The following is a 14,974-nucleotide window of genomic DNA, read 5'->3' as shown; positions in this document are numbered from 1 at the left end:
ATATTATTAAATGTTCCCCAGATTGAGTTTGTGTCTGCCTGTGAGACTGGTAATACAGAACTGGGCATGTATAAAGTAAAGCCTGATGTATAAAGCACTCTGGAATATGTTGGTGATATATAAAGACTAGACATGTGCATTTTTTTTCATCCGAATTTCGGGTATTTTCGCTATCGCTTTAACAAATGATAACGAATGTGCAGAATCTGAAAACCGAAAGATCCGACATAAACAAATGCTTTATTTTTGTTTTCGTTGCAACAGTTGGATATAGATATTTTGACATGATGCTGACAATAGCGATCTGTGTCCATTGAACCTGTGGTCGAATGTGCCTAACCTTAGCTATTATAGTTCAAGATTATTCTACATAGAGAGAAAAGATTCGACATAGAGAGAAAAGATTCAACATTATAGAGACAATAGCGAAAAAAGGTCGAATGTGCCTAACCTAACTCTATTAGTCCAAGATTATTCTACCTAGAGAGAAAACATTCGACATGAAGATTCAACGAAACAGTCGCCACGAGCGGACATTTTTCGGTTCAATGATCCGCCCATAGGCTATAGAAGAATTCTAGTGTTGGTTGACTAGAAATAATAATTAATAAATATAATTACTACTAGTGTCATGCAACATTAGAATTCTACTATAGCTTGTAGGTGGAACATTCGACTGAGGCATTGTACAGTTTAGCTGTTCTGTAAAATTTTCTTAGAACATTCAACGTTAATTATTTCGGATTTTCGGACGAATGCATTTTTTAATGAAACAAAATAAATAAAAACGAATTTCGGGAGTAACTAAATACATTTATTTTTCGGACAAAAACTAAATTCCGAAACAAAATATTTCAGTGTGCACATGTATAATAAAGACAAGAAATACATTTCTACAGGACTGGACACCAATTGGACGGTCACAAGATCTCAGTGCAATCTCAGCTCACTTAGCCCCCTGTACACACTGTCGGAGATTTCGACAACCAAATCCGTCGGATTTTCTCCATCGGATTTTGTCCGTCGGATCTTGTCCGAAACTGTTGCATACACACGGTCCGACTAAGTTGTCGAAAAATCCGATCTTTCAGAACGTGATGACGTAATTTCGTTACGATGGGACTACATTCAGGCTAGTAGCCAATAGCTTTGATGTAGGAATTTGATCTGAGCATGCGTGGCACTTGGTCCGATCAAAATTCTCTACACATGATCGGATTAGGTCCGTCTGGCCCAGTTGGTCGGGAAATATTTCCAACATGTTGGAAAATTGGGTCCGACGGATATTCCGACGGAATCAGTCCGATGCATACCACACACAGTTGGATTATCTGACGACGCGGTCCGATAAGACACATTCCGACGGACTGTGTGTACGCGGCATAAGAGGCGGTTCACACTGCCGTGGCCTGAAAGTCAGCATGACTTGGCTAGGCAACTTCAAGACAACTTCGAGGCAACTTCAGGGAATGCCTGGGTAATCTTCCTGTAATGTCGGATCCAAATCACATAAATTAAGTTAAGATTCCGACTTGGAGGCAACTTCCAATAGAAATCTATGGGTACAAGTCAGCTAGAAGTTTCTTTGAAGTAGTACAGGAACCTTTTCTGAAGTTGGAGCGACTTTAGTAGTGTACATTAAGATGGCTCTCATTCACTTCAATGTAATTTCTTATGTCCAGTGACTTGGGGCGACTTGAGGTCTGACAAGTCGGATCCCAAGTCGCTATAGTGTGTATCTGCACTAAGTTCTACACCTGTATCTTGTACTCAATAAACCAATGAAAAATGACTCACGCTACGTCGGCGCCGACAGCGGTTGGAAGGTTGATCTCAACTCCTGATGGATAGAAACAACGAAAGTCAATGGAGTACGCATCTCTATTTTCCCCTTTGTCAGAGTTTGGTGTTAGGTATACAGTATTTGTATACAGGATCACAGTTCCATTATTCTGAAAAAAATTAATTTACAGTAAACTTTAAGGAACAATTCCAGGTAAAATGCAATATATATATATATATATACTTTATACTGTATTTTTACTCGAGTATCCCTGACATATTATGGTCATTAAGTGATATATCCTCCTAACGTTTTCTGCAGCCTGAAGCTCAGTGTGAGTTGCCATTTTCATCAAAGGGAGGCAACTAAATGACATTCATCAGCATATCAATAAAGCGACCAGCAGGGCAGGACTTAGGGTGGTGGGGGCCCCTGGGCTTGAGTCACTTTCGGGCCCTACCTTCTATATATTATCGTATTTATCGGCATATAACACGCACCCCAAGTTTAGGAGGGAAGTTTAAGGAAAAAACTTACATTTAAATGCCCACCAATGCAGCCTTATCAGTGTCCATCTGCAGCCTTGCCCATCTGCAGCCTTGTCCATTCATCTGCAGCCTTGTCCAGTGTCATTGCAGCCTTGTCAGTGTAGCCTTGTCATTTGCAGCCTTGCCCCAGTGTCATTTGCAGTCTTGTCATTGCAGCCTTGAAGTTTAAAAATGGCGCCGCTGAAATACAGAGTTCTGTGTATCTTGGCGCCTCTCGGGTCCTCTCGGTGGCTCTCGGGTCCTCTCGGTGGCTCTTGGGTCCTCTCACAGTCCCGAGCGGAGCCAAGAGTAGCCGAATGTACTTGGCTTGGCTCACAGTCACGCCCAGTCCCTGTGTTATGTCCATCATAGGGCGGGACTGGGCGTGACTGTGAGCGGAGCCAAGCCGAGTACACTTTGCTATGTATCTCAGCGGGGCCCCCTATTGGGCGGGGCCCATGGGCTTGAGCCCAGTCAAGCCCAATGGTAAGTCCTGCACTGGCGACCAGTGATTGGTTTAGTGCTAACTCTCTGCTTGACTTCGTTGTATCCTTTTGTCAGGCTCAGCGGCTAAGGAGACCAGACAAGTAGCTACACAAGGGAACTAAGAGCAAACAAAGGATATATATATATATATATATATATATATATATATATAGTAGACATGTCACTGGAGAAGTGGTTGAGGGGGTGTACATCTCACCTAGGTTGCTACACAGTGTGAGATGGTAAGTCCAGGATGGATCAGTTTCTCAACAGCAATATGCTGCTGAGTTGTTATTTAAATCTTGCCGGGCCTGGGTTTATATGGAATGGCAGGTAGGTTTGGTAGAGGGACTTGTCATTCCACACCCCCCATCCCTCGTTCCAGTTCTGGGTTTTGGATCAGGTGAGCTTTGATCCTAATTAGCCTGGGAAGGTAAAGGCTCTGCGGGCCTGCAGGTGATTGCTCTCAGCCAGGGAAACGAACAGTCTGTGTGTTTGAGGAAGCTGCAAGCACAGCCACTGCTGGAGCTAAAATCCACCCTGCGATATCCAGGCGAAAGACGCTGTGTTTATAAGTGTCAGATAGGTGAGAAGAACCTGTTTAGTAAGCGCCCAGCCGGGCTAGGTTGTTTGTTTTTTGTTATTACTTTGTTCCTGTTATACACAAGAAGCACGGTGTTGCTGTATATTTTGTTTGTTGGACTGTTTGTACCACGAATAAACGCCAAGGTCTGCTTTATCAAGTCCAAGTCTGCTGTGAACTGTGTCCAAACACACCCTACCCCGGGAAGATCCCTTACAATTGGTGGAGGTAGCGGGCAACACGGTTGCTAGGGGCAACGGTGTGGACAGACTTGGCTACAGCTGCTGATGTCCTGGGTGAAAGCTGCAACTACACTCCAAGAACAGTCCAGCAACATGGAGGAGATGCTGAAGCAGTTTATGCAAGTGAGTTTGCAACAACAGCAGGCTCAGATAGAGGCCAATAGACGACATGAACAGTCCATGGCTGCACAACAACAACTTATCGAGCACCTGATAGCAAATCGAGAGGCGCCTGTGGTTGCTAATCCACCCACAGTGATGGGAGCCGCTCCAGAGATTTTTTTTGGGAGAAGGACTGTGCAGAAAGCGCTGCAAAAGATGACTGCTGAGGACGATGTTGAAGCCTATCTAACAGTATTTGAGCGTGTGGCTGAGCGAGAGAAGTTACCAGCCGCTGAGTGGGCAGAGGTAATTGCGCCCTATTTAACAGGTGAACCTCAAAAGGCCTACTATGACCTCAGTGAGCAAGAGGTTAAGGACTATACTCGGCTAAAAGAGGAGATACTTGCCCGACTAGGAGTTACTACTGCAGTCCGTGCCCGGAGGGTACGCAACTGAAGCTACAGTCTGGACAAATCAGCGAGGTCCCAGATGTATGACCTAATCCATTTAGCAAGAAAGTGGTTGGAGCCAGACACTTCTACTCCTGCACAAATCCTAGAGAAGGTCGTGATGGATCGCTACCTCCGAGCGCTTCCTACTGACCTGCAACGCTGGGTGGGACAAGGTGATCCTAAGAACGCAAACGAACTTGTGAACCTTGTGGAGAGGTTCCAGGCGACTGAGGACTACCTCCGTGATGTTCCTGCAGCATCTTCACCTCCCCGGAGCGCCAGATCTGTGCCGTCAGCTGGTAAGAGACTTCCATCTATTGGGGGAGTGTGGAGGGGTGCTGATGGAGGGAAAAGGGCTCAAATGGTGTCTCAGGGACAAAAGACTGGTGATGGTCCCGGGTGGCTAAGGGGCTCTGAAAAGGACTCCTTGCCAAAGAGACCAGGCCCTATCCAGTGTTGGAGATGCCATGAGGTGGGACACGTGTCGGCCCATTGCCCTCTTACCACTGAACCCATGGAGTGTGACGCTAGCCGGCGTCAGTCGCTGTTTGCGGAACCATCTTGTGCTGCAGTTCCTGGACTAGAGACTGAACCGCAAATCTGCAATATTACCATCAATGACCTTCCCGTTGAGGCGTTAATGGACTCGGGAAGCCTCGTAACCTTGGTGCATGCTAGCCTGGTGGCTGGGGACTTAGAGTCTAAAAAGCATATGAGTGTTGTGTGTATACATGGTGATACAAAAGTGTACCCTATAGTGCTGGCTAAAGTCGGGACTGAACAAGGCACCGTACAATATGAAGTGGGTGTGGTTAAAAACCTCATGCATAATGTAATATTGGGGCGCGATTTTCCTTTATTCTGGGCTCTCTGGGAAAAAAGAAAAATCCCCAAAAGGAGTGAGGATACCTCTAAGGGGGTTGCCTTGTCCACTGTGAATGATAAAAGTATGCAGGATGAAAATGATTGTTTTCCTTTACAGGTCCTGGCTGGGGAGGAGGAGGCTCCTCCCACTGAGCAAAATATACTAGACTTAGAGGTGTCTAGGGATAATTTTGGGGCTGCACAATTACAGGACCCCACTCTCAAAAATGCGAGAGAGCAGGTTGCTGTAATGAATGGGGTACCTCAGGAACCAGATGCTGAAAAAAGGTTTCCACATTTTTCGGTGACTAATGATCTTTTCTATAGAGTCAATAAGATTAAGGATGAGATTGTGGAACAGCTTCTGGTACCTAAGCCATACCGGCGTCAGGTGCTGGACATGGCACATAACCATGTTCTTGGGGGACACTTGGGGACTGACAAAACGCGAGAGAGGGTTCTCCAGAGGTTTTTTTGGCCGGCGATATATGATGACATTAAAAAATACTGCGAGTCGTGCCCCACATGTCAGGTTAGTGCCCCAGTGTCACATTTTCGCAGTCCTTTGGTTTCGCTCCCTATTATAGAGGTGCCTTTTGAGCGTATTGCCATGGATTTAGTGGGTCCCGTGGTAAAGTCAGCTAGAGGACACCAGTATATTTTGGTAGTCATAGATTATGTGACCCGCTATCCTGAGGCTGTACCCTTAAGAAACACTGCATCTAAAACAATTGCACGTGAGTTGTTTTATATGTTCTCTAGGACTGGGATCCCCAAAGAAATCCTAACTGACCAAGGCACACCATTTATGTCAAAACTGATGAAGGAATTATGTAAACTATTTAAAGTCTCACACATCCGTACCTCTGTATACCACCCCCAGACGGACGGATTGGTGGAGAGATTTAATAAAACTTTGAAACATATGTTGAAGAAAGTGGTGGCAAAAGATGGTCGTGACTGGGATCATTTATTACCCTACCTCATGTTTGCTATTAGGGAAGTGCCCCAAGCGTCCACAGGGTTCTCACCATTCGAGTTGGTCTATGGTCGTCACCCTAGGGGTCTACTGGACATTGCAAAAGAAACATGGGAGAGTGAGTCCACCCCATACAAGAGTGTTATTGAGCATGTAGCACAAATGCAGGACCGTATAGCCACTGTAATGCCCCTGGTAAGGGAACACCTCCAGAGAGCTCAAGAGGCCCAAAGTAGAATTTACAATCGATCCGCAAGAATCAGGACATTCAACCCAGGCGATAGGGTTCTTGTACTAGTCCCCACTGTTGAGAGTAAATTCTTAGCGAAGTGGCAAGGTCCTTATGAAATTGTTGAAAAGATCAGTGAGGTGAACTACAAGGTGCACCAACCAGGTAGAAGGAAGCCTTTCCAAGTTTATCACATAAACTTGATCAAGCCCTGGAAAGACAGGGAATCCTTGGTGGCGACAAATACTGTTAATAATTTGTCACCACCAATCCCTCCAGTCAAGGTAGGTGATGCTCTATCAGTGTCACAGAAACAGGAGGCTCTGGAATTTTTACAGAAAAACAAAAACAAGTTCTCTGACCTCCCAGGGCGTACCCACCTCATCCATCATCACATTGAAACTGAGCCTAAAAGCAGAGTAAACCTAAAGCCCTATAGGATACCGGAGGCACGTAGGAAAGCCGTATCTGCCGAGGTAAAACGTATGCTTGATCTGGGGGTAATTGAGGTGTCACAGAGTGAATGGTCCAGCCCGATTGTGCTAATCCCAAAGCCCAATGGAACTTGGAGGTTCTGTAACGATTTCAGAAAGTTTAATGATGTCTCCAAGTTCGATGTTTATCCTATGCCCAGGGTAGATGAGTTGATTGAGAAGTTAGGTAACGCTAGGTACATAACCACCCTCGATCTCACAAAGGGCTATTGGCAGATTCCACTTTCTGGCGAGGCTAAAAAGAAAACTGCATTCTCCACCCCTGATGGGCTATTCCAGTATGTAGTGATGCCATTCAGGTTACATGGGGCGCCTGCAACTTTCCAGAGGTTGATGGACTTGATCCTGCGACCACATCGTGATTACTCAGCCGCCTACCTCGATGATGTGGTCATTTTTAGCCCTGATTGGGAAAGTCACCTCTGTAAGGTACAGGCCGTGTTGGATGCCATAAGTGATGCAGGGTTGACCATAAATGCCGAGAAGTGTGCTCTAGCCCTAGAAGAGGCCAAATATCTGGGCTACATTGTTGGAAGAGGATTGGTTAGGCCACAGCTAAATAAAATTGAGGCAATACAGAATTGGCCTAGACCCCTGACAAGGAAACAGGTTAGAGCTTTCCTGGGTATTACGGGTTATTACCGTAGATTTGTGCCGAACTTTGCCTCAGTTGCTGCTCCACTAACTGACTTGACAAAGGGCGGAAAGACAGCAATGGTCACGTGGACCCCAGAGGCCGAGAAGGCTTTCCAAAGCCTTAAGTCTGCCTTGTGCCAACCACCTGTGTTAGTCACCCCCGATTTCAGGCGAGAATTTCTGGTCCAGACAGATGCCTCTAACACAGGCTTAGGTGCAGTACTCTCACAAGTAGTGAATGGTGAGGAGCATCCGGTGACGTACTTGAGTAGAAAACTAACCCCGGCTGAGAAAAATTATGCCATTGTGGAGCGAGAATGTTTGGCAGTGAAGTGGGCCCTAGAATCTTTAAAGTATTACTTGCTAGGCAGGAAATTCAAGTTGGTGACAGACCATGCCCCCCTAACATGGATGAAGTTAAACAAGGAGAGAAATGCAAGAGTGACTAGATGGTTTCTGTCCTTACAAAACTTTAATTTCACTGTGGAACACAGGCCAGGGAAATTACAGGCAAATGCTGACGCATTGTCGAGGGTGAGTTGTCTGTGGGGACAAAAGGCTCAGCCCTCCGGTCTGAAAAAGAGGGGGGGGGATATGTAGACATGTCACTGGAGAAGTGGTTGAGGGGGTGTACATCTCACCTAGGTTGCTACACAGTGTGAGATGGTAAGTCCAGGATGGATCAGTTTCTCAACAGCAATATGCTGCTGAGTTGTTATTTAAATCTTGCCGGGCCTGGGTTTATATGGAATGGCAGGTAGGTTTGGTAGAGGGACTTGTCATTCCACACCCCCCATCCCTCATTCCAGTTCTGGGTTTGGGATCAGGTGAGCTTTGATCCTAATTAGCCTGGGAAGGTAAAGGCTCTGCGGGCCTGCAGGTGATTGCTCTCAGCCAGGGAAACGAACAGTCTGTGTGTTTGAGGAAGCTGCAAGCACAGTCACTGCTGGAGCTAAAATCCACCCTGCGATATCCAGGCGAAAGACGCTGTGTTTATAAGTGTCAGATAGGTGAGAAGAACCTGTTTAGTAAGCGCCCAGCCGGGCTAGGTTGTTTGTTTTTGTTATTACTTTGTTCCTGTTATACACAAGAAGCACGGTGTTGCTGTATATTTTGTTTGTTGGACTGTTTGTACCACGAATAAACGCCAAGGTCTGCTTTATCAAGTCCAAGTCTGCTGTGAACTGTGTCCAAACACACCCTACCCCGGGAAGATCCCTTACAATATATATATATGTACAGGACGCCAAGGTTGGGTCCTGGACGGGTACTATGTATCGCCTATATTCGGGATGTGGTCCCTTTAAGGGATTCATGGTAGGCTCAGGGGGTCACCCAAAATGGGTGACAGATTCCGGGTGTAGTTTGCGGGAGATGACTGATTCGCGGTCCTCTCTGTATTTTAAGAGAGGTAGTTGGGACCTGGAATTTGGGAGGCTCTAAAGTGTCATTTGGGTGGGAAAGAGCCTCCCTCCCTGACCACAGGGGGTTAACGGCCTCCAGGAGGACACACAGCCTATAAAGACAGGAAGTAGTCAGAGAGGTGTGGTGAGGAGGAGAAAGGAGAAGGAGATGAACACGAACACCTGTCTGAGGAGCTGTCTGGCTGTGTTGTTATATTTGCTGTTTGCTGTTTTGGAGGCTGCATAAAGATCTCTACAAGGACTCTTTTTGGTGAAGACCTTTCTACAGAACTGTAGGTGCTTTTCTTTTTGTATTATTTTGTGCTGAAGACAAGCGGACTTTGATTTATGGTTTTACATGCTGGAAAAAAGCTTTATTTTTGATTTGTTCATAAATAAATATATTTTGGTTTCACCTGACAACGGTTTATGCACTTAATCCCACGGAGCTAGTATCCCCAAACTTCACAATATATATATATATATATATATATATATATATATATATATATATATATATATATATATATATATATATATATATATATATAAAGTGATATTTATTTACAGTGAAAAATAGCAAACCATGAACACAGCAAACACAGCACACATGAACATAAACAACCCCAAAAGACAAATAGCATTGAACCTAACTACTATCTATATACAAAAAAACATCTAAGGGACAAGGGTACAGGGAATGCAAGAAATGCACTGATGGGAATTGATGGGTGGCATTGATGGGCAGCAGTGATGGGCATTTATGGGCAGCACTGCTAGCCAGCACTGACTGGCATCACTAATGGCCACTGATTGCTGGCACATGTGAGCAAAGGTGGGCACTGTTTGCTGACAGTGGGGGGCACACATTGCTGGCACTGATGGGCACTTAATTGTAATCAGGGCACTGATGATCAGTGCCCTGATTACATCCCTAGATGTTCTATGTGAGGCGATGCCGCTGATTGGCTATCCTCTCCTCACACTTTGACAGTGTGAGGCAATGAGCACCGATTATTGGCATCGCCGTGTTTACATGTGACCGGCTGTGATTGGACACAGCCAATTACAAGAAGGTGAGCTGTACGGGAGGGGGTGAACTGATGAAATAAGAGAAGGTAATGGGTGAGTGGTGAGCTGTGGGGGGGGGAAGAGGGTGAGATGTGAGGGGAGGGGGTGAACTGATGAGAGAAGAGAAGGTAACCTGTGGGGGGTGAACTGATGAGAGAAGAGAAGGTAACCTGTGGGTGGGGGGTGAGCTGTAGAGAGGGGGAAGAAGGTGAGCTGTGGGGGAAGGGTGAACTGATGAGGGTAGAGAAGGTAACCTGTGGGGGGGGTGAGCTGTAGAGGGGGGAGGCAGGTGAGCTGTGAGGGAGGGGGTGAACTGATGAGAGAAGAGAAGGTAACCTGTGGGGGGTGAACTAATGAAATAAGAGAAGGTAACGGGTGGGTGGTGAGCTGTGGGGGGGGGGGAAGAGGGTGAGCTGTGAGGGGAGGGGGTGAACTGATGAGAGAAGAGAAGGTAACCTGTGAGGGGGGTGAGCTGTAGAGAGGGGAAAGAAGGTGAGCTGTGCGGGGAGGGGGTGAACTGATGAAATAAAAGAAGGTAACGGGTGGGTGGTGAGCTGTGGGGGGGGGGGGGGAGGGTGAGCTGTGGGGGGGGGGGAGAGGGTGAGCTGTGAGGGGAGGGGGTGAACTGATGAGAGAAGAGAAGGTAACCTGTGGGGGGGTGAGCTGTAGAGGGGGGAAGCAGGTGAGCTGTGAGGGAGGGGGTGAACTGATGATAGAAGAGAAGGTAACCTGTGGGGGGGGGGTGAGCTGATGATAGAAGAGAAGGTAACCTGTGGGGGGGGGGTGAGCTGTAGAGAGGGGGAAGAGGGTGAGTTGTGCGGGGAGGGAGCGAACTGATGAGAGAAGAGAAGGTAACCTGTGGGGGGGGTGAGCTGTAGAGAGGGGGAAGAGGGTGAGTTGTGCGGGGAGGGGGTGAACTGATGAGAGAAGAGAAGGTAACCTGTGGGTTGGGTGAGCTGTAGAGAGGGGAAAGAAGGTGAGCTGTGTGGAGAGGGAGTGAACTGATGAAAGAAGAGAAGGTAACGGGTGGGTGGTGAGCTGTGGGGGGGGGAAAGGGTGAGTTGTGAGGGGAGGGGATGAACTGATGAGAGAAGAGAAGGTAACCTGTGGGGGGTGAGCTGTAGAGAGGGGAAAGAAGGTGAGCTGTGCGGGGAGGGGGTGAACTGATGAAAGAAGAGAAGGTAACGGGTGGGTGGTGAGCTGTGGGGGGGGGGAAAGGGTGAGCTGTGAGGGGAGGGGATGAACTGATGAGAGAAGAGAAGGTAACCTGTGGGTTGGGTGAGCTGTAGAGAGGGGAAAGAAGGTGAGCTGTGCGGGGAGGGGGTTAACTGATGAAAGAAGAGAAGGTGGTGGGTGGTGAGCTGTGGGGGGGGGGGGGGGGGAAAGGGTGAGCTGTGAGGGGAGGGGATGAACTGATGAGAGAAGAGAAGGTAACCTGTGGGTTGGGTGAGCTGTAGAGAGGGGAAAGAAGGTGAGCTGTGCGGGGAGGGGGTTAACTGATGAAAGAAGAGAAGGTGGTGGGTGGTGAGCTGTGGGGGGGGGGAAGGGTGAGCTGTGAGGGGAGGGGATGAACTGATGAGAGAAGAGAAGGTAACCTGTGGGGGGTGAGCTGTAGAGAGGGGAAAGAAGGTGAGCTGTGCGGAGAGGGGGTGAACTGATGAAAGAAGAGAAGGTAACGGGTGGGTGGTGAGCTGTGGGGGGGGGGTGAGCTGTGAGGGGAGGGGGTGAACTGATGAGATAAGAGAAGGTAACCTGTGGGGGGGTGAGCTGTAGAGAGGGGGAAGAGGGTGAGTTGTGCGGGGAGGGGGTGAACTGATGAGAGAAGAGAAGGTAACCTGTTAGGGGTGAGCTGTAGAGAGGGGAAAGAAGGTGAGCTGTGCGGGGAGGGGGTGAACTGATGAAAGAAGAGAAGGTGGTGGGTGGTGAGCTGTGGGGGGGGGGGGAAGGGTGAGCTGTGAGGGGAGGGGGTGAACTGATGAGAGAAGAGAAGGTAACCTGTGGGGGGTGAGCTGTAGAGAGGGGAAAGAAGGTGAGCTGTACGGGGAGGGGGTGAACTGATGAAAGAAGAGAAGGTAACGGGTGGGTGGTGAGCTGTGGGGGGGGGAGAGGGTGAGCTGTGAGGGGAGGGGGTGAACTGATGAGATAAGAGAAGGTAACCTGTGGGTGGGGGGTGAGCTGTAGAGAGGGGGAAGAAGGTGAGCTGTGGGGGAAGGGGGTGAACTGATGAGAGAAGAGAAGGTAACCTGTGGGGGGTGAGCTGTAGAGAGGGGGGAGAGGGTGAGTTGTGCGGGGAGGGAGCGAACTGATGAGAGAAGAGAAGGTAACCTGTGGGTGGGGTGAGCTGTAGAGAGGGGGAAGAAGGTGAGCTGTGCGGGGAGGGGGTGAACTGATGAAATAAGAGAAGGTAACGGGTGGGTGGTGAGCTGTGAGAGGGGAAGAGGGTGAGCTGTGAGGGGAGGGGGTGAACTGATGAGAGAAGAGAAGGTAACCTGTTGCTGGAGGGGTGAGCTGTGGAGGGGTTAGGGTGAGCTGTGGTGGGGGGAGGTGAACTGTAGAACGAGAGACAAGAAGGTAACTTGTGGGGAGGATCTGTAGAGAGGGGGAAGCAGGCAAGCTGTGAGGGGAGGGTGTAAACTGATGAGAGAAGAGAAGGTAACCTGTGGTGGGTGAGCTTTAGAGAGGGGGTAAGAGGGTAAGCTGTGGGGGGAGGGGGTGAACTGATGAGAGAAGAGAGGGTAACATGTTGGTGGGGGGTGAGCTGTAGAGGGGGGAAGAAGGTGAGCTGTGGGGGAGGGGTGAACTGATGAGAGAAGAGAAGGTAACGGGTGGGTGGTGAGCTGTGGGGGGGGAGAGGGTGAGCTGTGAGGGGAGGGGGTGAACTGATGAGATAAGAGGTCAGCTGTACGGGGAGGGGGTGAACTGATGAAAGAAGAGAAGGTGGTGGGTGGTGAGCTGTGGGGGGGGGGAAGGGTGAGCTGTGAGGGGAGGGGGTGAACTGATGAGAGAAGAGAAGGTAACCTGTGGGGGGTGAGCTGTAGAGAGGGGAAAGAAGGTGAGCTGTACGGGGAGGGGGTGAACTGATGAAAGAAGAGAAGGTAACGGGTGGGTGGTGAGCTGTGGGGGGGGAGAGGGTGAGCTGTGAGGGGAGGGGGTGAACTGATGAGATAAGAGAAGGTAACCTGTGGGTGGGGGGTGAGCTGTAGAGAGGGGGAAGAAGGTGAGCTGTGGGGGAAGGGGGTGAACTGATGAGAGAAGAGAAGGTAACCTGTGGGGGGTGAGCTGTAGAGAGGGGGGAGAGGGTGAGTTGTGCGGGGAGGGAGCGAACTGATGAGAGAAGAGAAGGTAACCTGTGGGTGGGGTGAGCTGTAGAGAGGGGGAAGAAGGTGAGCTGTGCGGGGAGGGGGTGAACTGATGAAATAAGAGAAGGTAACGGGTGGGTGGTGAGCTGTGAGAGGGGAAGAGGGTGAGCTGTGAGGGGAGGGGGTGAACTGATGAGAGAAGAGAAGGTAACCTGTTGCTGGAGGGGTGAGCTGTGGAGGGGTTAGGGTGAGCTGTGGTGGGGGGAGGTGAACTGTAGAACGAGAGACAAGAAGGTAACTTGTGGGGAGGATCTGTAGAGAGGGGGAAGCAGGCAAGCTGTGAGGGGAGGGTGTAAACTGATGAGAGAAGAGAAGGTAACCTGTGGTGGGTGAGCTTTAGAGAGGGGGTAAGAGGGTAAGCTGTGGGGGGAGGGGGTGAACTGATGAGAGAAGAGAGGGTAACCTGTGGGGGGTGAGCTGTAGAGAGGGGAAAGAAGGTGAGCTGTACGGGGAGGGGGTGAACTGATGAAAGAAGAGAAGGTAACGGATGGGTGGTGAGCTGTGGGGGGGGAGAGGGTGAGCTGTGAGGGGAGGGGGTGAACTGATGAGATAAGAGAAGGTAACCTGTGGGGGGTGAACTGATGAGAGAAGAGAAGGTAACCTGTGGATGGGGGGTGAGCTGTAGAGAGGGGGAAGAAGGTGAGCTGTGGGGGAAGGGTGAACTGATGAGGGTAGAGAAGGTAACCTGTGGGGGGGTGAGCTGTAGAGGGGGGAAGCAGGTGAGCTGTGAGAAAGGGGGTGAACTGATGAGAGAAGAGAAGGTAACCTGTGGGGGGTGAGCTGTAGAGAGGGGGGAGAGGGTGAGTTTGCGGGGAGGGAGCGAACTGATGAGAGAAGAGAAGGTAACCTGTGGGTGGGGTGAGCTGTAGAGAGGGGGAAGAAGGTGAGCTGTGCGGGGAGGGGGTGAACTGATGAAATAAGAGAAGGTAACGGGTGGGTGGTGAGCTGTGAGAGGGGAAGAGGGTGAGCTGTGAGGGGAGGGGGTGAACTGATGAGAGAAGAGAAGGTAACCTGTTGCTGGAGGGGTGAGCTGTGGAGGGGTTAGGGTGAGCTGTTGTGGGGGGAGGTGAACTGTAGAACGAGAGACAAGAAGGTAACTTGTGGGGAGGATCTGTAGAGAGGGGGAAGCAGGCAAGCTGTGAGGGGAGGGTGTAAACTGATGAGAGAAGAGAAGGTAACTTGTGGGGGGGGGTGAGCTGTAGAGAGGGGGGAAGAAGGTAAGCAGTGGGGAAGGGGGTGAACTGATGAAAGAAGAGAAGGTAACCTGTGGGGGGTGAGCTGTGAAGAGTGGGGAAGAGGGTGAGCTGTGGGGGGAGGGGTGAACTGATGAGATAAGAGAAGGTAACATGTGGATGGAGGGGTGAGCTGTGAAGGAGGGGTAGGGTGAGCTGTGGCGGGGGGTGAACTGATGAGGGAAGAGAAGGTAACCTGTGGTGGGTGAGCTTTAGAGAGGGGGTAAGAGGGTAAGCTGTGGGGGGAGGGGGTGAACTGATGAGAGAAGAGAGGGTAACCTGTGGGTGGGGGGTGAGCTGTAGAGTGGGGAAGAAGGTGAGCTGTGGGGGAGGGGTGAACTGATGAGAGAAGAGAAGGTAACCTGTGTGTGTGTGTGTGGTTACTTCTCTTTCCCAAGGAATGGCGGTATTGCGGGTGGGAATAGGGGAATTTGGAACGAAACAAATTGCACGTGTTTAGTATCCTTTACTATAGAGATCATTCAGCACCTGGACGGAGTCACCATTTATTGCTCCTTTGGGTTTCCTGTTC

At 49.5% G+C, this 14,974-nt stretch overlaps 1 protein-coding gene across 2 annotated transcripts in view; it reads right to left on the bottom strand.

The window, feature by feature from the left end:
- Nucleotides 1-14,974, bottom strand: part of LOC144000353 (uromodulin-like) — a 206,572-nt gene that overhangs the window by 65,441 nt on the left and 126,157 nt on the right. For both annotated transcript variants that reach the window (XM_077494143.1, XM_077494144.1), the window contains exon 13: nucleotides 1,798-1,952. In XM_077494143.1, the coding sequence (XP_077350269.1) occupies nucleotides 1,798-1,952 (155 nt within the window). The remainder of the gene's footprint in view (nucleotides 1-1,797; nucleotides 1,953-14,974) is intronic.

This window comes from Lithobates pipiens, unplaced genomic scaffold (genome assembly GCF_037356315.1).
Source record: "Lithobates pipiens isolate NorthernLeopardFrog02 unplaced genomic scaffold, aLitPip1_a1.2 Scaffold_22, whole genome shotgun sequence".
Taxonomy (NCBI): Eukaryota; Metazoa; Chordata; class Amphibia; order Anura; family Ranidae; genus Lithobates; species Lithobates pipiens.
Note: the sequence above shows the minus strand (reverse complement) of the source record. Positions and strands in the feature narration are given on the sequence as shown.